The 25,360-nt window shown below is 34.7% G+C and overlaps 1 protein-coding gene across 1 annotated transcript; it reads right to left on the reverse strand.

Moving 5' to 3' along the window:
• Window positions 1-16,788: 16,788 nt before the first annotated feature.
• On the reverse strand, window positions 16,789-23,137 carry LOC100780260 (bifunctional purine biosynthesis protein PurH). The gene is made up of 12 exons (XM_003522844.5): window positions 22,882-23,137; window positions 22,681-22,780; window positions 21,764-21,839; window positions 21,484-21,580; window positions 20,621-20,723; window positions 20,358-20,491; window positions 19,943-20,120; window positions 19,470-19,624; window positions 18,730-18,939; window positions 18,034-18,381; window positions 17,829-17,955; window positions 16,789-17,181 (listed from the first exon to the last, which is right to left on the reverse strand). The coding sequence occupies exons 1-12, from the start codon at window positions 23,017-23,019 to the stop codon at window positions 17,030-17,032; spliced, it is 1,818 nt and encodes a 605-aa protein (XP_003522892.1). The 5' UTR covers window positions 23,020-23,137; the 3' UTR covers window positions 16,789-17,029.
• Between the last annotated feature and the right edge of the window lie 2,223 nt (window positions 23,138-25,360).

Genomic DNA, 25,360 nt, shown 5'->3' on the forward strand with positions numbered 1-25,360 from the left:
AACAATGTCCTAAATGCTCAACCTCCTGTTCTAACCATGTGCATTTTCTTTAGGTGCACCCAAGTTGTTTTAATTTTGGCAGCATTGGGCCTCATTTTTTTATGTTGTATTTCAAAGTACCGGTTAAGCTAATTTGTAGAATTATTAATTTGTTCAAAGTAAAATATCTAAATGGTTTATGTGATAGTAGTACCATCGGTCATTTTGACTTAATTTATGATTGGTGAATTTAGTTCGTAAGTTTAGCATTTTTTTTTTCAATTAAAAATAATCAATTTCACAATTTCTTAGACTTTGAACTTGATGGCCGTGAATCAATGGACACTATATTATTTGACTTATTTTACCGAAGTTGGAAATTAAAATTAGTGATTGACAAAGTGAAAATGAGTCCATTTTCACGACTTTTAACTAGCACGATTTGGTGACTTGGTTGCTTTTGCATATTTTATGGTCAGTATGAACATAATAATAAAATAAAAACCTTTAGATCTGTTGTTCTTAGTCCCTATTTTCATCTTCACTTACTCCGACCTTTTTCAAGGTTGCGTGTACATTCTATTCTATTTTTGTCCACTAAAAATAACTACTAATTTTTATTTATGAAATTATTAAAAATTAGTTTGTTGTATTTAAAGTACATAAAAATATTATTATATCTTTGGCACGTAAGTGTTAAATACTCAAAGAAAAAGAAATTTATCGTTCACAAATCACAATAATCTTGAGTAGAATTATCTTATTTTGTGATTTCTATCATAAAAAATTATTCTAATTTATAATATTATTGAGACTCCGGCCAACATTTGCGTGAAATTTGAGTATTTTGTTGCTCATAATGGTGATGAACAAAATTGTTTCTTCTGAGTGATATTTGTGATTTTTACCATAAAATTAAATCATTGATTAATATTTAAAAAATAAAAAATCATTATAAATATATAATAATAGATATAACAGATTAATAAATCATTAATTCATAATATTTAAAAAATCATAATATAATATTAGACAAAAAGAAATATCTAATATAGTACATAATTAATATAATATTATAATGATGAAAAATCAAATTATACTAACTTAACTTTGATAATTATTATAATTTTCAATTGAATAATATTTTTTTAAAATATATTGTTAGATTGAAAGTTTCATTTACATATATAATATCTATAAAATTTCATATTAATTTCATATAAATTAAAATCGATGTAATATAAATATTTTAAAAATATTAAAATATGAATCATTCATTTGATTACTTGATGTTCAATTTTGATAAAATTTAAAAGAAACGATCTTAATAATATATATATATATATAATTCAACGGTTGGATCAATAAAAATTTCATTCTATATTAAGTTATAAAAATTGTGTAATAGTTATCAAAATTATACCAATGTAATTTGATCTCTCGTCTATTATAATAATATGATAAATTATATATAATGTTAAATATGCCATAATAATAATAATAATAATAGAGATTTTTGGCTAATAGAATGATAAAATAAAATGTCTCATGAGTTATAAGTATAAATATAAATGAGGGGAAAAAATATAAAAAGGAAGAGAGAAAAGTTAGAAGGAAAGAAATTTTGAAGGAAAATTTTTCATGTTAACATGTGACAAGGCAAAACCTTTTTTATTATTATTAAAAGTAATATAAAAGAAGATAATAGATAATAGATTTCAAATTTGAGCTTTTTGATGGCAACGAGAGCGTTGGTGGGCCTTGTAGACGAGGTTTAAGCTGACATTGTCCACAATCAAGTTCAGATTTGGTTTGAGCGATGAGCCTTGTTGACCATCCAACATCTCTGATGGTGGAGGAGAAGGAGGCGTTGCAGATGGATGGTGCGTCTCGCGGCAGAGGATGGCAGCGCGATTGAGAATTGCTTCATCCAGTGGATGATCTCGTTGACGATGGAGAAGTACTCTACATATTGTTCGTTGGGTTGAAGAGCGACAACATGGACTGCTACGTTGAGAATTCCTTTGAAATCCTTTTTCGCCTGCAGTAGTTGTCTCTCTGAAATCTTCGACCTCGTCAACGATGAAGATTTAAAGTCATCTTCGTCGAGAATTCCTTGCTTTGTTGCTTTGAAGCGGTCGAGGTCTTCTTCATCAGAAGACTTTAAATCGTCATCGTTGATGAGGTCGAAGATTTCAGAGAGACAACTACTACAGGCGGAGAAGATCATAAGCATGTCTTTGCAATCCTTTTTCGTTGCTTTGAGACTCTTCATGATCTGTTGCTTGTCTTAAGGACGCGGTCGTCTCTGACAGCAACAACGAGGAGCGTGAAGATGCTGATAAGGAGGAGGGGAACGTTTCAAACCTGCGTATCGAAAAAGAAGAGACCAAGAGGGGATCTGGATTTTTTTTTAGAAAAAAAAAACTAGTGAATAGGTCTACAGTAGTCCCACACTTATATCCTAAATAAAACAAATATATTATACAGCTGAAATAGATGCTTCATTAAGCAGGTCATTAAGGTCACATTGACAACCGTTTGTATTTTAGATTTTTGGTTAAAGGCAAATGGATAATGCAATAAAATTCTTAAATAGTATCGTATATGTTTATCGAAATCTCTAGAAAACAAAAATAAAGTCAGGAGGGGAGAGGGTCCAATGAGAGACTAAACTCATTGCATTACGTGCCAAATATTGAAAAAAGAATAAAATATCGACCGAGCAAATCAACAACTAACAACTCATCTAATAGAACCTTAAAAACCACCCTATAGAACAAGTCATGCTTTCCAGTTTCAATTTATCGTTGCATACTTGCATTAGCTTTACTTACATGCTATTAGAGTAGTAGAAAGGGAGGTAAAGTATTCAACTGGACACTCACTTAAGTTTGAGAATTATCAAGTTAGTTAAAAGTTTGTTAGAAGGTTAGTTAGTAATAACTAACTGTTGTATAACTCTATATATACTTCTCTTTGTAACATAAATCAATTGCCCAATCAGAATAACATTTTTTGTTTTTCTAAAAAGCTTTTTCTCCCTTTTTTCTCATCTTCTTTAGTTTTGTTAATAACTCTTTTATGGTATCTAGAGCTTGGTGACAATCATCAATGACATCACAACAAAATGTGTCAATTTTTCACCAACTTGATGATTCAACTTTTCTCTTCTGGCGACAGGAAGTCAAACAAGTTATCAAGTTCCATCGACTTTAGCTTTTTGTCGCAAATCCTCAAATTACGCTCTACTTCCTCTCTGAAGATAAGCATGATGCATTGAGAATCCAACTTATGAAAGTTGGGAGCAACAGGATCAAGCACTCCTCACATGGCTTCAATCAACTCTCTCTACGTCGATTTTATCACGAGTTCTAAGATGCACCCACTCATATGAAGTTTGGGAACACAAACAATAGCCATAGCTCGTCAACTTCGCACTCAGCTTCGTGCTACGACACTTGCAGGCAAATTTATGCGTGAATTTTTGTCATAGATTCGAGCAATTTCTAATTCTCTTGCTTCCAAGAGCATATCAATTCTATTATTGAAGTCTTTCGTCAGATTATCATCTGATTATTGCAATCAATGAAAGCAAATTTGAAATTCAACCTATTGATCAAGCTGAATTGTTTTTGTAGGTTCGTGAACACGCTTGAATAAGTTCAAGTAGTCCTCTTCTGATTCACCTTCAATCAATCTCACTTAGGTGTCAAACAAATAGGATCTAGAAAGCTTTTCCAATTTTCGAGGCAATTCTAGTCATGGAGGTAGCTGCAGTGGCGACTTTAACCACTACGATGGTCATCGCAATGGTGCCAGTGGTGGCGCTGGGGCTGGCGATGGGCGTGGTCGCGGTCGCTTTGCTAATTTTCAATGTCAATTGTGTTACATGTATAGGCACGCTGCTTCTATTTGTCATTTTCAGTTTGATGGGAATTATCAACCAAATTCCTCTTTAGTACTTCGTGATCTTACCTCATAGAATTATGGGCCTCAGAATCAGTACAATGGTCCTTCTGGTCAGAGTAATTCTAACTCTAATTCTAGGCAATGTTATGGTGATTCTCGTCCCTCAAATGTCAAGACCAATAACAATTACAAGCCTATTAATTCTGGAAGTAATCTCAATCCTAGTGCTATGTTAACTAACGTCCCTAATCAGTCTACTTCCACATATCACAATTGGATTCCAAATTCAGGATTTAGGTGCTTCCTTTCATGTAACTGAAGAGTCTCAAAACATTCAACAAATTGAGCCTTTTGAAGGTTCTAATAAGATTTTTATTGGTAACGATCAAGGTTTGCTTATTTCTTCCTTTGGGTCTTCATTCTTTATCTCTCCCTATAACATTAAAGTCTTTGTCACTTCATCATCTATTGCATGTGCCTCGTATCACTAAAAATCTTATTAGTGTTAGCCAGTTTGCTAAAGATAATAGTCTTTTTGAGTTTCATCATAATTTTTGTGCTATTAAATCTCAAGTCACCAATGAGGTCTTGTTCCGAGGCAATGTTGGTCCTGATGGTCTCTACAACTTCACCATCCTATGTCTGCTTCTTCTCTTGCTTGTACTTTAACCTTTGAATAGTCTTTTTGTGCCTTCATGTAATAAGTCTGAAAAATTCAATGTAAATTCATGTACTAGTACTAACTCTCTATGGCATGATTGTCTTGGTCATCCCAATTCTCATGCACTACAACTAGTCTTGAAACACTGTAATATACCCACATCTACTAAAAGTTTTGAGTTTCTGTTCAGCTTATGTAGTGGGCAAGTCTCACAGACTCCCTTCTTTTCCCTCTAAATCTGTTTACACTTCTGCCCTAGAGTTAATTTATAGTGATCTTTGGGGCCCCGCTCATGTTTCCTCAATCAATGATCTTTCATACTACATAACCTTTGTTGATGTTTTTTCAAGATTTACTTGGATTTATCTTCTTAAACTTAAAGTCTGAAGCCTCATATGTTTTTCAAAGGTTTAAAGCTATGGAAAAATTACAGTTTAATTCTAAAATCATAAGTCTTCAAATTGATTGGGGAGGGAAATTTAGACCATTAACATCCTTTTTGGTTGACTGTGGTATTCAACACAGATTGATTTGCCCCCACACCCATCATCAAAATGGTGTTATGGAAAGAAAACACAAACATATAATTGAGTCAGGACTTACCTTCATTATGATTTTTTAACTCTCAAGTTTTGGGATTCTGCTTTTTACACGGATGTTTACTTGATAAATAGATTACCCATATCATCCCTTAAGTTTGAAATACCTTATCATGCGCTGTTTCAAAAGCTTCTTGATTACAGTTTTCTCAAAACCTTTGGGTGTTCTTGCTTTCTATTGGGAATGATTTCGGGATGCACTCTAACTATGATAAACCTCTACAGGTTTATTATAGAAGGAAGAAAGGGTTCAATATATGATATAAAGGGGCAAATACTTGTAACTGACTGGGCTCTTTTTTTGTAACTGATTAGGAGTTTGTTATTTAGCTTTTGATAGGAATTTGTTACAGTTTGTTATTAGGTTTGTTAGGAAGAATGTATTCCTTTTATAGTCCCTCTATTGTAGATGGGAGGGGATCTTTTTGGAAAATCATTTTAATTGGGAGTTCCAGTAAGAAAATAAGAGTGCTTCTTTTGGGGTAAACTTGTTTACCTTGGTTCTATTGTGTTATTGGTTCTTTGTTCAATAAAGATGAAGTTTCAGTATTCTATGTTGCTGTGAGGGAGAGTTTTCTTTGTTAGGATTTCCATCTTCCAATCTCAGAAAGAGATTCCTAACAAATTGGTTCGACCTGTCGAATATAACATCATCACAATGGAGAATTAGGTTGGAGCGTTGGAGAAGGCAGTTGATGTACATGGGGAGAAGTTGACGGAGATGAAGACAAATATAGATTTCAATCAAAGATTTGTTGTTACAAATGAACAAGAAAACAGCTTTAGTAGTGGGAGACCATTCTGTGAACAAGAATGAAAAGCCTTGGGAGGAAGAGGAGGAGAGTGGCAAAATCGAGGAAGATGAGGATGTGCCTCTTCGTTCTTAGGTCATGAAAGTAGAATTACCCACTTTCGAAGGTCATGATCCATTGGGGTGGCTGGCCAGAGCTGAAAAATTCTTTGAGGTGCAACAAGTTAAACCCTCCGAGAGGTTAAGGCTAGCATTCATTAGTATGGAGGGAAATGCAGTATAGTGGTTTCAATACATGCACCTAAAATCCAAGAATCCATCTTGGAAAGAATTCTCAGACGCTTTGATAAAAAGGTTTGGAGGAAATGGGAGAGGAACAATATATGAAAGACTGGCTTCTCTAAGGCAAACCGGAGGAGTCGAGGAGTATGTTCAAGAATTTGAGCTTTTGGTTGCTCAAGCCAAACCTAGTGTAGAGGACCAAATCTTGGGGTATTTCTTGGTTGGTCTGCGCCAAGATATTAGAAGTCTGGTTTGCCCACATGATCCTAGGGACCTCACACGAGCCATGGAGGTAGCATGTGATGTTGAAGAAGCAATGAAACAGATGTGGGGCTATGGGAACACACAGGGATGAGGTGTGAGTTCAGGTTTTAGGCACCAAGGTGGCGGTGGAGTTATACCTTTTGCAGGGGCGTTTGGAGGTGCAAACAGTGCCCAAGCCTCCAACGATGGGACTAGGAATTCACAGGGATCCATGTCTTCAATGGCCAAACCAAGTTTTTCTAGAAACAGGGGAACTCAAACCATTCCTTATGCTGAGTATGTCAAGAGGAGAGACGAAGAAAGGTGTTATCATTGTGGAAATGCTTTTGGACCAGGTCACCGTTGTCCTGAAAAAACCATGAGGGTGTTAATCTTGGCCATGGATGAACAGATAAATGATAATAAAGAGATTTCAAGAATGGAAGAGGAGAATGAACATGGGGGAAAGAGAGAGGAAGCTCTTGAAGTGGAATGTCAGTGGATGGATCTTTCAGTATGTTCAATAGGACGATTGACATAACCTCAAACTATGAAGTTAAAAGGTGAATTGCAGGGACAAGAAGTGTTGATCTTGATAGACAACGGAGCAAGTCACAATTTTGTATCCAGCAAATTGGTACAAAAATTGGGACTCAAGCTCGAATTATAATGTAAGATTAGGGGATGGGAATAGAAAATCTACTTAGGGTTGCTGCAAGAACCTGAAGGTGCAGCTAGGGCCGTATATGATGGAAAGAGATTTCTTTTTGTTTGACTTAGGAGGAGTTGACTTGATTCTTGGTGTGGCAAGGCTAGCCATTTTGGGGGAAATTAAATCAAATTGGCAAACCCTAAGCATGTCCTTCATTCATCAAAGACAGAATACGATCATACAAGGAGATCCTAGACTGTCCAAGGCAATGATTTCTTCCAAGGCACCTAAGAAACTTGCCAAGGCAGAAGTAGACATAATGTCTATGCTCTGGGTTGTGTAGAAAAGTAATATAGAAGAGGAAGGGCTAACAATAGACCAAACCAGAAAATTACAGGGGGTATGATCTGAATTTGCAATAGTTTTTCATGAACCAAAAGGGTTACCACCACCTAGAGCGATAGATCACCGAATTCCAATTAAAGTTGGGACATATCTAGTTAATGTAAGACCTTATTGTTATCCCAACTTGCAGAAAAATGAGATAGAAACCCAAGTAGTTGAGATGTTGGCTTCAGGAATCATTAGACCCAACAACAACCCATATTCCATTCCAGTTATCTTGGTCAAGAAGAAGGATGGAAGTTAGAGGTTTTGTGTGGACTATGAAGCTCTAAACAAAGCTACAATACTAGACAAATTCCCCATTCTAGTGATAGAGGAATTCTTGGACGAACTAAGGGGAGTTGTGTATTTCTCCAAAATAAATTTAAGGGCTGGATATAACCAAATAAGAATGCACAAGCCAAACATTCTAAAAATAGCTTTCAGAACTCATCAAGGGCATTACGAATCTCTAGTAATGCCATTTGGATTAACAAATGCTCCAGCAACTTTCCAATGTGCTATGAATGCCACTCTTAAGCCTTTTCTTCGAAGGTATGTCTTAGTTTTCTTTGATGATATTTTGGTTTATAGCAAAACATGGGAGGATCATTTAAAGCACTTGAGACAAGTGCTAGCCAGATTATTAGAACACTCTTTCTTTGTCAATTAGAAGAAGTGTACTTTTGGAAAAACTAAGATAGGATACCTTGGGCAAATTATCTCTAAGGATGGGGTATCAATGGATCCCCAAAAGATTGAAGCTATTTTGTAGTGGCCCTTACCCAAGACTCTTAAAGCTTTGAGGGGTTTTGGGGCTTACCGGGTACTATAGAAGATTCATTTGCAATTATGGACAAATAGCTCAACCCCTAACTGATCTATTGAAGAAGGGAAATTTCAAGTGGACTAGTAAAAGTACTAAGGCTTTTACCCAGTTGCAGTAGGCTGCCACTACAACTCTTGTACTATCAATGCCAGATTTCTCAAAAAAATTCTCCATAGAATGTGATGCATTGGGAAAGGGAGTAGGGGTTGTGTTAACTCAAGAAAAAATGCCTATTTCTGATTTTAGCAAGGCTTTGGCAGATTCAACACTCACTAAACTAGTTTATGAAAAGGAATTGATGACCTTAGTTCTAGCAATTCAACACTGTAGGCCTTATCTCTTAGGTTAGAAATTCATTGTGTTTACTAATCAAAAGAGTCTAAAGTACCTCTTGGAGCAAAGAATAACAACTCAGAATCAACAAAACTGGTTGGCAAAATTGTTGGGGTATAAGTTTGAAATTGTGTACAAAGTTGGAGCTTCAAATAGAGTTGCTGATGCATTGTCTAGGAGGGATGAAGATAATGAACTTCAAGGAATATCAAGGCCTTTCTGGCCTAACATTGCAGAAATTGATGAAGAAGTTAAGAAGGATCTTGTCTTAGCCAAAATTCTAGAGGACTTAAAAGTAGACCCTAACTCACATCCTCAATATACCTTGGAGCAAGACAAACTATACTATAAAGGCAGGTTAGTTTTATCAACAGATTCAACATGGATCCCTAAACTCCTCCAAGAATTCCATACTTCTCCTATAGGTGGGCATTCAGGTATCTATAGAACTTATAGAATGATGGCTCAATGCCTTTTTTGAATTGGCATGAAGGGGACAATCACTAATTTTGTAGCAGCCTGCCCTGTGTGTCAAAGGAGTAAATATCATGCTTCTTCTCCAGTAGAGTTGCTGCAACCTTTACCCATTCCTAAGGCCATACGGGAAGAAATCAGCATGGATTTCATTGTAGGACTTCCTAAATCAAAAGGCTTTGATGTTGTGCTTGTAGTAATGAATAGGATGAGTAAATATGGACATTTCATTTTGATCAAACACCCATATACTATTAGGTCCATAACTGAGATTTTTGTTAAAGAAATCATCATATTACATGGGGTGCCAATCTCCATTGCTAGTGACAGGGATCCCACCTTCATGAGTCATTTTTGGCAGAAACTTTTCAAATTACAAGGAACTACTTTGAACATGAGTACAACCTACCACCCTGAGTCTAATGGACAAACAGAGGTCCTTAACAAAACCTTGGAGACTTATCTTAGGTGTTTTTGTTCCTAGCAGCCAAAATCCTGGGCAAGATTCATACCCTAGGCTGAATACTGGTATAATACCATCTTCCAAGGGGTTGCACATTGCACACCATTTGAAATGGTTTATGGGAGGCCACCACCTTCTTTGGCTAGGTTTGTTCCTGGAGAAATGTTAGTGGAAGTTGTTTCACTAGACCTCATGGACAGAGATGAGGCTTTAAAGCAGCTCAAATCCCATTTATAGAAAGCACAAAATCAGATGGCTCATTATGCAAATGTGCATAGGAAAATCTCTCAAATTCAACCAAGACATTAGGTTTATCTTAGAATCAGACCTCATAGACAAATTTCCATGTCTACCAAGATACATCCTAAACTAGTTGTCAAGTATTGTGGACCTTATTTGGTATTAAAACAAATTGGAATTGTAGCCTTCAAATTACAACTTCCAGAGCAGGCTCGGATACACCCAGTATTCCATGTATCCCAGCTTAAGAAGGCAGCAGGGCACCATCCAGTTGAACCTAAACTTCCAACAGAATTGTAGGGCACAACAAAAATTTACCAGCCTTTCTAGATTTTGGGTACTAGAAGAGTCAATCTCTCAGGGACAGAAATCCCCCAGGTGTTGGTCCATTGGCAAGGAATGCTCCCGGAGGAAGCTACTTGGGAAGACATCTTCTCCATCAGAAATTACATTTCAGATTTCAACCTTGAGGACAAGGTTGTTCATGAGGACGAGAGTATTGTTGGGAATGATTTCGGGATGCACTCTAACTATGATAAACCTCTACAAGTTTATTATAGAAGGAAGAAAGGGTCCAATATAGGATATAAAGGGGAAAATACTTGTAATTGACTGGGTCTTTTTTTGTAACTGATTAGGAGTTTGTTATTAGTTTGTTATTTAGCTTTTGATAGGAATCTGTTACAATTTGTCATTAGGTTTATTAGTAAGAATGTATTCCTTTATATAGTCCCTCTTTGTAGATGGGAGGGGATCTTTTTGAAAAATCATTTTAATTGGGAGTTTCAGTAAGAAAAGGAGAGTGCTCCTTTTGGGGGTAAACTTGTTTACCTTGGTTCTATTGTGTTCTTGGTTCTTTGTTCAATAAAGAGGAAGTTTTAGTATTCTATTCTGATGTGAGGGAGAGTTTTCTTTGTTAGGATTCTAGTCTTCCAATCTCAGAAAGAGATTCCTAACACTTTCCCTTACTTAGAGCTTATAACACCCACAAATTGGACTTTAGGTCTCATGAATGTATTTTCTTGAGGTATTCTACATCTAATAAAGGATATAAATGTATGTCTCCCTTAGGTAGAGTTTATATCTCTAAGGATGTCATATTCAATGAGTCAAGGTTTCCTTATGCTGATCTTTTAAGTCCTCTCTTTCTAGTTAGTCTAACTCTTCCTTAACTCAGCATTACTTTCCTCTTATTCCTATTATACAACCCTCAAATATCCCACAACCTACCTCAAATAATCCTCAAACTAATTTTGAGTCTATTCAGCCTTCCCATACTGCACAAACAGATCAGTCAAATGTTGATCTTTCCACTCCAGGATCCCATACACCTCAACCATCCACTATTGTTCCCACTGAACAGTCTCAACCATCCACTACTGTTCCCACTGATAAGTCTCCCACTACACCTAACAGACCACCCAATATCCATCCCATGCAAACCAGATCTAAGTTCGACATTCATTTACCAAGAGTTAACCCCCATTCTTCTGTTGGCTCATTGTGAACCCAAATCTGTTAAGCAAGCCTTAACAAATCCAAATTGGCTCTTTGCCATGCAGCAAGAGTATGAAGCTTTGATGAAGAATAATAATTGAAGTTTGGTTCCTCTACCACAAGACAGAAAACCCATTGGATGCAAGTGGGTTTTCAGAGTTAAAGAAAATGCAGATGGCTCTATTAACAAGTACAAAGCCAGATTAGTTGCAAAGGGATTTAATCAAGTGGCTGGTTTTGATTTCTCTGAAACTTTCTCTCTTGTTATAAAACTTGTGTAACAATCAAACTTATTTTATCTTTGGCTCTAACTAGTCAATGGCAACTCGTTTAGTTGGATGTCAACAATGCTTTTCTAAACGGATTGCTCAATGAAACTGTGTATATGTCTCAACCACTAGGATTCCAAGACACTAACTCTTCTCTGGTATTTTGTCTCTGTGCTGGACCTAGCAACCACCTGCTATTTGCGGGACCACTTGGAGATGAGATTTGAGCCAAAATAGATTGCAACACCTGAAGTGTATCTTCTATCATCAATATCTTAAGCCCAGTTCGCATCACAGAGAGCTCTTAGAGTATAGGGTTAGTCTGAGGCAGCAGGCTTTAGATGTAGACCATGAAGAACAATTCCCTTTAAGTACCTTAAAATTCTCTTGACTGCAATCCAATGAAATTCTGATGGATTAGTCATAAACTGACAGACTTTATTTACTGAGAAACCGATCTCTAGTCTAGTAATAGTCAAGTATTAAAGAGCCCCAACCACAAATCTGTAGAAAGTTGGATCAGAGAAGGGTTTTGAGTTTGATTTAGTCAGCTTGCAACTAGAAGCCATAAGGGAAGCAATGGATTGAGCCTCTGTCATACTGGTTTTCTGCAATAAACCTCTTATATATTTGCTTTGAGTAAGCAAAATTGATTTATCAGCCAGAGTCTTTACCTCTATTCCAAGAAAATTATCTAACAATCCAAGTTGTTTGACAGAGAATTTTGAGTTCAATTGAGGAGTAAGGTGTTGAATTAAAGGAATAGAACTGCCAATGACTATAACGTCATTAGCATACACAAGAAGATATACAGTATGTAATTTGGTCTTGTATATGAATAAAGAGGGATCACATTTACTTGCCACAAACCCAAATTGAAGTAAGGCAGTCTGAAGCCTTTCAAATCATTGTTTGGGACCTTGCTTAAGGCCATAAAGAGCTCTATTTAGTTTGCATACCAGAGAAGAGTTAGTGTCTTGGAATCCTAGTGGTTGAGACATATACATTGAGCAATTCGTTCAGAAAAGCATTGTTGACATCCAACTAAACGAGTTGCCATTGACTAGTTAGAGCCAAAGATAAAATAAGTTTGATTGTTACACAGGTTTTATAACAGGAGAGAAAGTTTCAGAGAAATCAAAACCAACCACTTGATTAAATTCCTTTGCTACAAATCTCATCTCCAAGTGGTCTCGCAAATAGCAGGTGGTTGCTAGGTCCAGCACAGAGACAAAATACCACAGTCTAGCTCAAACCACTACTGAAATATCTTGGATTCAAACTCTGTTGACTGAACTCCAAGTTCCCTTATGCACTCCCATCATATTTTGCGACAATCAAAGTGTTGTGGCCATTGCTTATAATGTTGTTCTCCATGCCAAATCGAAGCATATGGAGATAGATATTTTTTTTTAGGGAGAAAGTTTTGACTAAACAACTTATTGTACATCATATTCCTGCCATTGACCAATGGGCAAATGTTTTGACTAAACCCGTATCTCCTACTAGGTTTAGTTTCCTAAGGACCAAACTCAATGTGATTGAGTCTGTTTCAAAGACTCAACCACCTTGAGTTTGAAGGGGGTATTAGAGTAGTAGAAAGGGAGGTGCAATATTCAACTACACACTCACTTAACTATGACAATTATCAAGGTAGTTAAGTGTTAGTGTTAGTTAAGAGTTTGTTAGAAGGTTAGTTAGTAATAACTAATTGTTCTAGAACTTTATATATACTTCTCTTTGTAACAGAAATCAATTGCCCAATCATAATAACATTTTGTCTTCTAAAAAGTTTTTTCTTTTTCTCTTTATCTCATCTTCTTTAGTTCTATTAAGAACTCTTTTACCTGCATATTTCCATGCGGATCTTTTATAAAAAAAAAAGATCAGCTTATTTTAATAAATATATCCAACCAATCCTAATTCTTTTACCGATTAACATCATATAAGATTTCACAAAACCCTTATCTCTTAATTTTTGACTTTTTGGAAATATATTAGCTGATGAATTAGTAATTGTTCTTATTTCTTTAGTAACTTTAGTAGTTCCGATACCTATCATGTTCCTTGGATTAAAAACAAGAATTACACTTTTTTTTTGTTCGGGACGGTTGTACCACCCCATTTTTCATAAATAAATTAAAAAAATTAGTATAAATAAATAAATAAATAAAGTTTTAGAGAATGGTGAAAATTTTATAAAAAAAAAAATAAAGAAAAATAGTAGTACAAAAATAATGCTTTGAGATATATATATATATATATATATATATATATATATATATATATATATATATATATATATATATATATATATATATATTTGATTTATTCATTTGATAGGAAATAAAATAGAGTTCCTTTATATAAAATAATAAAAATAAATAAATAGAGTAAATAATAAGTTGTGAGTACCCTAGGTATAAGTAACGATATGTTAGGTCAGTTTTGAGACCAATGATGCTTCCTCTTTCCCTCATTTTCATTTTTTTCTCTTCTCCTCCCAAAACTCTCTCTTTTTTCCGCAGACCACCAAACCTGTCTCAGAAAAGCGACAATCTCAGACTCATTCACCATTGGATCGTCCTGAAATTTAAGCACCAGGTTTGCAACTCAATTCCGAGCCTTTTCACCGTTGAGAATTTTTAAATCATGTCGGAGCTGAGAAAAATACACTTCACATCATACCCTTTTCTTTTCCCGCAAAAATCCAAAACTGTCTTAGTAAAACTACGATCCCGGATCTGTTAACCGTTGGATTGTCGTAAAATTTTAATATGTAGTTATCTATTCAATTTCTCATACCTTTACCGTTGGGATTTACGAAATAATATCCATGGAGAGAGAAAAAAGAATCATACGAAGACAGTATAAAATGGAGGCTTCAATCCCTTCTTCTCTCTGATGTTTGAGAACCCTATCAGAGCAATCAGAGAAAAAAACTAAGGAATCTCAGGAACTTGCTAGAGATGTCACTATCACTATCAGAAGACACGTGAGTCCGCTTAGAGGTAAGAGATGAATTTATCGCAATTGGGATTAGAATAAACATGTGTAGGGATACATAGAAAATTAAATTGGGTTTATTTTGAAATGTTTATTAAATTGTAATTTTTCCTTTATTATTATAAATACATTATTGATGTCTTGATGCAAATTGATTGATAAAATAGAGTGATCTTGATGTTTTTGTATTTTGACCCATGATTTTGATTAATTGATTTTGATATAATTGTGAGAAACTATTTGAGGAGTTTTACTCCCCATGTTGTGATAAATCTTTTGTATAAATTGTTATGTTGAGATTATGAAATGATGATTCAACTTGTGAGTATGTGATAAATTGAACATGTGATGAATGATGAAATACATGTGTATTGAGATGAGATGTGTGTATTGAGTTGTGAGCTATGAATTGTGCAATCACACAATTGTAAGATCCTTGGGATCCACTGTGGGAACCCAACGAGTTAAAATGATTTTGAAAACAATTGAGTAGTTGTGTGTATTGCATAGTTCATAGATAAAGTGTATATGATTCATGAAGTGTGATAACGTGTTAAATTGATATTATACCATTGTGATTGAGATCGAATGTATGTGATAAACTGAGTATGCACGTGATTGAGATGTTATGTGCATTGAATTATGAACTATGAATTGTACAATCACAAGACTATAAGACACTTTAAGGACGATGAGTTAATGCTAAGTCCCTTTAAGGGCAACGAGTTAATGCTAAGTCCCTTTTAAAACGACGAGTTAATGCTAAGACCCTTTAAGGACGACGAGTTAATGCTAAGATCCTTAAAGGGCGACGAGTTAAAACTATTTTGAGAACAATTGAGGAGTCGTGTGTTTCGTACAATTCATAGATAGAGTTTGTGTGCTAAAATATTTTCTGGGTTGGACCTAAATTAGGAGGGAGAGGCCATGACGGACTCTTCGGAGTGTAGGCCATGGGGGTCACCCGGTTTGAGTGCTCCTTTAAGCCTGTGTCGATCCCACGTGGTTGGAGCATTCTCGCAAAACATTGTGACCCTGACTAGTCTCCCTATGATCTTACCTAGTGAGAGTGACCTGACTTACTAGTGTGTGATTTATCTTGTCATGTACTCCTAGGCGCCCGATGTGATTTTTTACTGACATGGTACCACATTACATATAGGATTTAGTCTTAGTGTATATGTTGCATAACGCTTGTGTATTGATTGATATTGATTGACTTGATGACATTGTGTTTTGATCCTTGAGTACGTGAATGTTGTCAAAATGAATGAAATGTATTGTGTGATGATGTGATGTTGGATGACAAAGTGGTGAAATGATGTAAGTTATGTTTAAGTAAGTTTTATTTTATTTTTATGATATTTATACCTACATGTTTTATCGTTACTCTTCATTAGTTAGGAATGTGATAATTTACTCTCAGTGTGTTATTTGTGTTTGGATCCTGTGATGATCTCGAATCTAATGTTCGTGGGAGCAGATGAATAGATGAATGACTATGAAGAACCTCATGCTAGAGGACACAGGAACACAATGCTCTGATAGGATGTGACATTAGGATATAAGTTTTATATTAATTGTATGAAGTTTTGAACTACCTTGTTTTGAGTCAAAATGAATTTATTATTTATTTAGACAAATTTTATTATGATGTTAGAAAGGTGAATGTGAGCCTTTTACCCTTTTGAAAGGCTTGTATTTAAAAAAATGTTTTAAATACTCTTAATTAATATTTGAATTTTTATTCCTTTTATTATTAATACATATATGTATGAGATAGAGGGTGTCACGACGGTCATAGATCACCCAAAAATAACATCTGGTTTAATGATGTAAAAAGTTTTTTGTTTTTGCCAAATGAATCCGCAAAAGCTTCAAATTTTCCAATGCATCCACAATAATAACACAATAAGGCAAGTTCTCATACTTAATGGTTTTCAAGTCTGAACTTTTACCTTCGCCATTAAGGCCCTATTTGGATAAGTTCTTCCATAAATACTTGCAGGTGAAGAAAATAAAGTTGAGAAACATGCATAAGCTAATTTTAGCTTATGGAAGAAGCTTATTTTATTTTTTTTTCTTGTTTTCTTCTCTTATAAGTACTTATAGAGAAACTTATCAAAAGAGAATCTAACCGTAGACTTTCTCACATTCAAAATCCTACATGTTTTTTCCTTTCAACTGAACATAATTGAATAGTTGCAGCAAGAATGTCTAATTTGATTCTGTTCATTGCAAAAGATGATTCCATCACATTATTCTAATGTACATAAGACATTAGAAAGTAGGAGAACATCAATTTATTTTTCTATATAAATTGGATAGAACAATCCTTACTCATACAGTCACTTGACTTCAAAAACAGGTTTCAGTGCTACCTATTGGAAGCACAAGTTCCAGCAACACCGCTTGGATAATGGAGGCAGGAAGTTATTCCAAAGCAAAAATTAAGTCAGTGCCTAAAGTGCCTGACATTGGTAAAGAGCAGTGAAACACCATACTTGTTACAACAGTCTATGGCATCCTGGTCTCTGATACTCCCACCTGGTTCTGCAATAACACCAATTCCGCTTTCACATGCTTCTTCCACAGCATCTTTCCAAGCTGTTAACAAATTAAGATATATCCTTGTTAAAAAAATAAACAAAAAGAAAAGGCAATCTATCTCTTTATCCATTATCTTTCTAATTTGCTTCCATTATAGATTATTTAACAATTTATCATTATTTCCAGATGGTTTGATAGGAACTGAAAATGTTTATATCCTTACACCAGGAAAATCCTCTAGCATACACATTCAGTAACATAAAGATGAAAAGAAAGAAAGATACTAAGGGACTGCAATAAACAATCTCCACCCTGGCCAAAGGGCACCATCTTTACCCTGAAATTCTCTTCCCCTCTCCACAACTTCTCACAGCACACTACACCCTCCCTATATAAACATTCTGCTTTCTACCTGCTAGAAATATCTCCATTTACACACTGCCGGCTGAATATTTAGTTATGATAAGGATCTGCTAGTCTTTTAGGCCCACTAATGAATATTCTTTCCTTGCTTCCTCCCCCATGCCCCCCTTATTTCTCCCGGTGTAGAATTTAGAATTGGTGACTAACAATGTTTCAGCAATTGTCTGATGTATACATTAAAAGGAATAACTAATCCATCCACCACTATATGTCCTCTTTATAACACAGCAAACACAATGAATTTCTGTCTTGTATATATTTTATATGACATTAACACTTACCAAATGGGAAGAAGGCATCACTGACCAAGGCTGCTCCTTTAACATCATCTCCAGCTTTCCTCATTGCTATTCTCAAACTCTCGACACGGTTTGGTTGCCCACTTCCCATACCTAACATGCAATTGTTCTGAAAAAAAAAGGGATCAGATTTTTAAACCTTTTTCATTGAGGCATAGAAAAGTTTCATGATATGAGAGATGACAACCTTAGCTATCACAATAGCATTGCTTTTGACATGCTTCACACACAACCATGCAAACTCTGCATCACGAAGCTCATCATCCTGTGGAGCCTTCTCAGAGACTACGTTGAACTTGATGTCATGTGGGGTTAAGTCATCTGAATCCTGAGCTAACCATCCTCCACCAACTTGTCTGAGTGAAAGCTTTCCAGCTTCATTCTTTTTCGCTTCAAGAATCCTTAGAGTCTTAGACTTTCCACAGAGAATCTCAAGTCCCTTCTCTGTATAGCTGGGCGCAACCACTATTTCATAAAACATCCTTGTCTCCCCATCTGTGGGGCTTCTAAATTCTCGAATTTCTTTAGCAAGTGCCTAAATATTAAAAAGCATTAATTTTATATCACTGTTCCTCCTCATTGCCAAGATGGGATCTTAAAAGGTAAGTAGGGAAAGTGCCTGTATCTACATAAAAAAGACAAACAAGACCCTAGTCCTGGCTTAAAATGTGAAACCATGGACTAGGTCACCCTGCATCACTTGAAAAGAAGAAAAAATATATTTGAATTTAGACAACAATGCAAAAACAACAGTAACAATCAAGCACTATCCAACTAGGTGGAGTTGACTATTTTGACATTTGTATGCCCAAATCAAATTGCTAGCTCGATTGCACATGTTCCCCAGATTCCTAACAGACTAAAATTCAAATAGAACATTTACCTCGTCAATTTCCACATTGAAAGCTACAATTCCACCAAATGCACTCACGGGATCAGCTTTAACAGCTAGTCTGTAGGCTTCAAGAATATCATCACGCGATGCTACCCCACATGGATTAGTATGCTTCACCACTACACACGTGGGGTTCCTAAACTCGCATACACAGTTCCAAGCAGCATCAGCATCCAAGTAGTTATTATATGACATCTCCTGCATGACAATGTTAAGGATGTTATGTAAGGGACATTAACTTACATCAAGACTAAAAGAAATTGTACAATTTTTCAGTTAAAGGCTCTTATCCCCATACATAATATAATCGCTTTTAACATGTATGTGTGTGTGTGTGTGTATGTATGCATGTATTTATGTATGCATGCATGTATTTGTGTGTGTGTGGACTGAGGAGGGATCCACTTATATGTTCAACTTCACTTCTTTCTGAAATGGCATATGGAAAGGAAACAAAAGGGTAAAGGGAAATATGGTTCCCTATCTTTTTTTTCCTTTCTGCAGAAGGCATTCGATATGAACGTGAAACAACGAGGAAGGGAGAAAATGAGTCACATGATACAATGTCTTAAATTAATCTATACCGTTAGATTTTAAATAAACGAATGGACAAGATAAGGAGTAAATCTTCAAACTTGCTCTTGGAGTAAGTGGATCCCTCCTCTCTCTCTTCAAACCTACCAGTAATTATAGATCATTTAACAAGAAATTAGTCGCTGATTCCCCACCTTTCCATGGTGTTGGATGGCTGTAGCAATTCCACCAGCATTAACCTCAGAAATGCTTTTGTCAATATAGAATGCAGCTTTTTGATGAGGATTTTCACCATAACGGAGAGAACTTTTGAGTGAAAGAGGCACTGTCAAGCTAGGTGGGAATTTATCTGTTACCAAAATGCTAACAAGTAAATCTATGGAGCACATAAAAATTAATAATATCACTTGAAATATTTAGACTAAATACATATTCTGCTCCGTTAATTTAGAATTAAATATATGATTTCAATTTTGTTCACTGATTTCACAAACTTCAAAATTAGAAAATATATGAAAATTACTACACCAATTAATCTGCTGGCTGTTGATTAAGCTTTACCATTCTAGGATTATATTCATAAATTATTTGCATTTTCAAGTAATTGACATTTCCATCTCACATTGAGAGTAAATTAATAATCCTCACTAACTAGAAACAAAAGTACCTCCCACACTCTGCTTCCACAACCACTCAGATACTGCAGAATCATAGGAAGCAACATGTTGAAAAGCTTTCCATGCGAGCTTTAGCCTGAACTTTTGATCATCCTGGTTTCTTTTAAGAAATTCCAGAAGGGCAGGGTAGTCTTCTGTATCAACCACTACCAAAACATCCTTGTGGTTCTACTCAAATAAGAATTTATCACCTTATAGTTAGCTCAAAGAAGGTATGCAATGAACAAAGGTCCTGTTACTTTCCACAGTAGTTTAGGCCCTTGGTGGTATTTGGCCAAAAGATTATTTTCTGAGCCATTTTACAAAACTTTTTAAGTAATGACGATTGGGAGGGGGGAAGTTTTTGTCATCATTTCAAATTTATTTAACGTTAGGGAATTTCCATTTTTAGTCAAATAAACCAACCTTTGCAGCAGCTCTAATCATGGCGGGACCACCGATGTCAATATTTTCAATTCCATCCTCAAATTCAACGCCTCCAGCTGATGTGACTTTATCGTAAAATGGGTACAGGTTCACTACCACAACATCAAAAGTACCTGAAAAGGAAAGCTTTAAGCAAAAGCAAAAAAAATACATTCTCCCAAACTGAATGAACACAACTCTAATTCAACAAAACGAATTTCGAGCACTACGTACTTGAAATAACAGCTAATAACATAACTTACCAATCCCATGAGCACTGAGGGCGTCAATGTGATGTTTTTGGTCCCTTCGGGCAAGGATACCCCCATGTATGTTAGGGTGCAAAGTTTTGACACGACCATCAAGCTGTGAAAAAGGCCAAAACATTCTAGTTATTAGCTTGTAAAAGTTTAAGCAAACTTCAAAGGAATTAATGAACATTTGGCCACAAAGTCAATAAGTTTGGATTTGCACCTAGGCTTCACCTCAAGACGCACACCTTACTATCCCTATAATGATGATATATTCATTCTTTTAAAAGGGTGTCAAAAGATTACCAAAGCAAGCAAACTAGCCATCAATCTAAACTCTAAAGTTCGCAACTTTGACACCTAAATATTCCATATTTGAAATGTTTGCTTAAAGTTAGATATATAAGCAACCAAGAGATGAGATGTCATGATGTTAATACAGTAAAACTTTTGGACTTAAGTACAGATGTGGCTGCCAACATTCAAATGGAAACCATTAAAGTTACGACCAAAGAAACACAATAACAGCTAGTTCAGTTGGAAAATATCAATCGAAAACCAAAGTCTTATAATCCAACAAAAACGCTAAGCAGCATAAGAAAGCAATTAAAACATGATTAAGGCTGTGTCTAAATAAACTTCTCCATAAACACTTTTAGGAGACAAGAGTAAGGATGTAAAATTGACTAAACTTCTCCAACAAGTTAAAATCAATTTATGCACATTAGCTTTTGGAGAAGTTAGATGTGAGAGCTTCTATAAGAGTTAAAGTGCATAAGTTGATTTTAACATATGGGAGAAACTTAATTCATTTTATTTATAGGGCCTAAACCCATAATAAATTCATAGGCATATCATCAGAAGTTCCAACACACCATTTCAGGGAACTTAGTGAGCTTTTCAACTTTAGTAACAGCTACTCCAGCACTCTCCAATGCAGAAGCTGTTCCTCCAGTTGAAACAATAGTATATCTACAATTTAATAGAGTTACTGTCATTAATTCACTATAGCAACTGAAGCTGCTAGAAATGCCATAAACCACATCATAAAAACAAGTATGAACAAATATTTTTTTATAAAATAAAGCAGAAATATGAGAAACAATATTACTCTAACAAGTTAAAAAAAGGCACACATTGATTGTAATAACTTACCCTAATTCCTGGAGCCCATTCCCAACAAATGCAAGATCCTTCTTGTCTGACAATGATATCAAGGCTTGCTTGCTGCCTGTTTCACAGCAAAGTACACAATATGCGAGAAACAGTTAGTCTTACATTCTAAAACATAGAAAACATCATCAAAGGGTACAGCATGTGCATCGCTATATTTGACACCTCAATATTCCATATTAGAAGACATTTCAGCATAGCTCTGGTCATTCAAATTTGAATAGACAAACAAAACTTGAAAAACAAATTCTCGCTAATGCATTACCAATCAACTCTTAACACTAAATATGAACATAGTTTGGTGCTTTGGTATATTAGATAAAAATATATAGTTGCATATCAGTCATACTGAGGGTTGTATGATTAAGAGAGAATATCGGAATTGGAAATTCACATCCTTCTGTCTCATCATCCCTTGGGTCATAGCAAAAGGGAGAAAACTAACAGGTAAAGAACTGAATAACTTCTTTGAGCCAGTCAATAGCGAAATGACGGCACTAAGTACAATCAAGCAATCTGGCTTTAATATGTTGAAGTGCTTATAGCCTATAAGCACTACAGCAAAGGGAGTCTTAGAAATCAATCATCAGCACAAGAGAGCCACATAGAATCAATTATTCTTTATTCAACTGCAGGGAATAGTGAACAACTTATATTCGAATTGAAAAGAAAAGGGGCAAGATGCTAAAAACTATGCAGAAATCAGAGAGGGATTAATAGCAGAAGGTCAAGCCAGAAAAAAAAACAACAACAACATTCGTAGAGAAATATAGCCACCCTTTGAGATTAGAATAACAAAGACAGTAATTTAATCCACCCCATTTGAGGCCATAGATATGGTGTTGATATATATATATATATATATATATATATATATATATTACACAAAAGAAAAGTACCCGGAGCAGAAGAAGAAGCAGTTTTTGACACTGCTATAGTATCAACTTCAGCCATGGCTTTGATTGGAACGCACCTGAAGTGCAGTGAAGATGAACGCACCTGAGCATACCCATTTGAAAATCAATACCATCAAAATCAGATATAAAAGCATATAAATAAATAAAAATAGCAGTAAGAGAGTGAAAAAAAAAAAAGAATACCGAAGTTGTGGGAAATAGATGGGAAGTTGAGAGGGAAGAAGGAGAGTGAAGGGTTCCACTGAGAAGGTGGTGAGTGGAGGAGGTGGCAGCAGCAGGAGCGGCTGCGGCGGAGGAAGAAACACCCAACACAAACATCATCCGAGTGTGTATGTGTTAGTGTGACACAACCAATGAGTTATGTTATGCTAACAACACAACGCTTTTGACTTAGGAGGTTAGGGTGGGAGACTTCACTGCACTATGGGAAAGCAGTTATATACCATTGGATAAATAAATTATTTTTAATATAAAGGGCTGAGATTTTAATTGTTCACTTTGTTTCTTGTTTCCCAATATACCCCTCCCTCGCTAACCCTCACTCCTCCGCCAAGGAGATGCAATGTGAGCACTAGGGATAGGAATAGGTTAGGCCAGCCTACATGGGCCTATGATCTTATCTACATAAAGTCCGACCTGACCTAACCTATTTAATTAAAAAGTTAGACTCAAACTTTTTTAAAAGTCTATTAAATTAAATAGGTCAAGTTTAGGCTTATTAAAAAGTCTTATAAGTTTGATAGGTCGCCCTATATATATATATATATATATATATATATATATATATATATATATATATATATATATATTATTTTTTGGTACAATTAATATTATTTTTTAAAAAAACTAGCATATTTCATTTCTATAATTAAGTAAAATTTTAATTACAAGGTGTGACACATGTGTTTCTTTATATTTCTCATTATTTTTATTAGTTTTCTCATTTCTGTTAACAGTTCCTTTTTCTATTCCTATTAGGTTTCCTTATTCTTTTCTTTTATTATACGTTCCTATGTTCTAGAGCAAATAAAAATCACATCCTATTACGTTCCTATACAAAAATCATATCTTATTACTTCCTATACAAAAATCATATCCTATCTTATGGTCAATATGGAAGAGCTAATGATGAAATGACGTTACTATTAATTTTATTAGTAGATATTTTATGTACGAGCTCTGTTCAAATAGAATGGAGATGTAGACTTTATTTTGTGGTTGTAATAATTAATATGTTGGTTTGATAGACTTGAATGATACTACCTCAAGTTTGAGGTTTTCTTTTGTTTTAGATTATTTTATATCATTTGGTGATTTCTGTTTATATTATTAATATATTTTTAGGACTACCAATTAAATTAACGTTAGATTAAAAATTAAAGCAAATTATATATTAAGGCCTTGTTTAGTCTATTATAGAAGGTGTGTTATTTTTTTTTGGTAAAAAACAACTAGGAATATTAAAGATTTAATGTGAAGAAGATTTTTAGATAGACTTATAAATAGGCTACCAGGCTAGGCTAGACTTTTAAGAAGGTCAGGCCGAGCCAAAATAAAAGCCTTTGATAAGCTATAGGTCAGGCTCAGACCTCAAAAATTAATCATAAGCTAGGCTCAGACCTTTTAAAGTCTGGTCTGGCCTATTCCCACCCCTAGTGAGCGCACATCGAAACCCATTAGAATGTTCCCAGGTTAGATTGTATAAATTTTGAAGGAAAAATCATCTAATTTAATTATTTTTTAATTTATCATTTGATTGATTTTGTTCAAAATTTTAATCCGATTTGATTCTATCTAGTCTAATTTGTGGTTTGGATTGGATATGTTTTCTGTTTTAATCATACTTTTATTTTATTTTTTATAAAATAATAAATATATGATAAAATATATAATAAATATAATAAAAATTAATTTAAAATATCAAATATTTTATTTACATATCATTATATAATTATATTTATGCATCTTAACTCAAATAATTAATAAAAAAATTATTCAATCACAATACATGTGTGTTTTAAGGTGAATCAATATTCTTACTTATTTTGATTAGAAACAAATAAGTATAAAGGTTAAAAATTGTGACTTATTTGATATTAAACTATAAATCATACTTTGCGTATGAAGCTCCAACTGAAAGCAGATGTATCTAATGATTTGATACAACATTAGTGAATGTATTTAAGACTTCATTTTAATGTTGTGTTTGAGATTTGTTTTATAAAAACTATCTTATAAGACACTTTGTTAGGATCTGTCGAATTTTATGAAAAATAAATAAAGTTCAAGTTCCTTGGAGTTACCAAAAAACATCAAAAGATGTGCTCTTTAGAACATAAACTTACTCGGACACAAAATAAGTAATTTCATGCTAAAGTGTTTTACAAAGAAGCTAACAAGAGTGGATTTCCAACATGACAAATTATGTGTATTTAATACAAATATTAAATGTTTCAATGATCACTAACGGATACACCTTACTTGCCGTGGAGGGCAATTGTCCCTACTAGATTTTTTTTTATTTGTTAATGAATATAAAAAAATTGTCCCCATAAAAAATTATATATTGTCCTCATTGAATTTTTTAACTCAAAACCCAAACTAGCATAACAAATTTAATACAAATATTAAATGTTCCAATGATCACTAAAGGATACACCTT

This window comes from Glycine max, chromosome 4, assembly GCF_000004515.6.
Source record: "Glycine max cultivar Williams 82 chromosome 4, Glycine_max_v4.0, whole genome shotgun sequence".
In the NCBI taxonomy this organism is placed as follows: domain Eukaryota; kingdom Viridiplantae; phylum Streptophyta; class Magnoliopsida; order Fabales; family Fabaceae; genus Glycine; species Glycine max.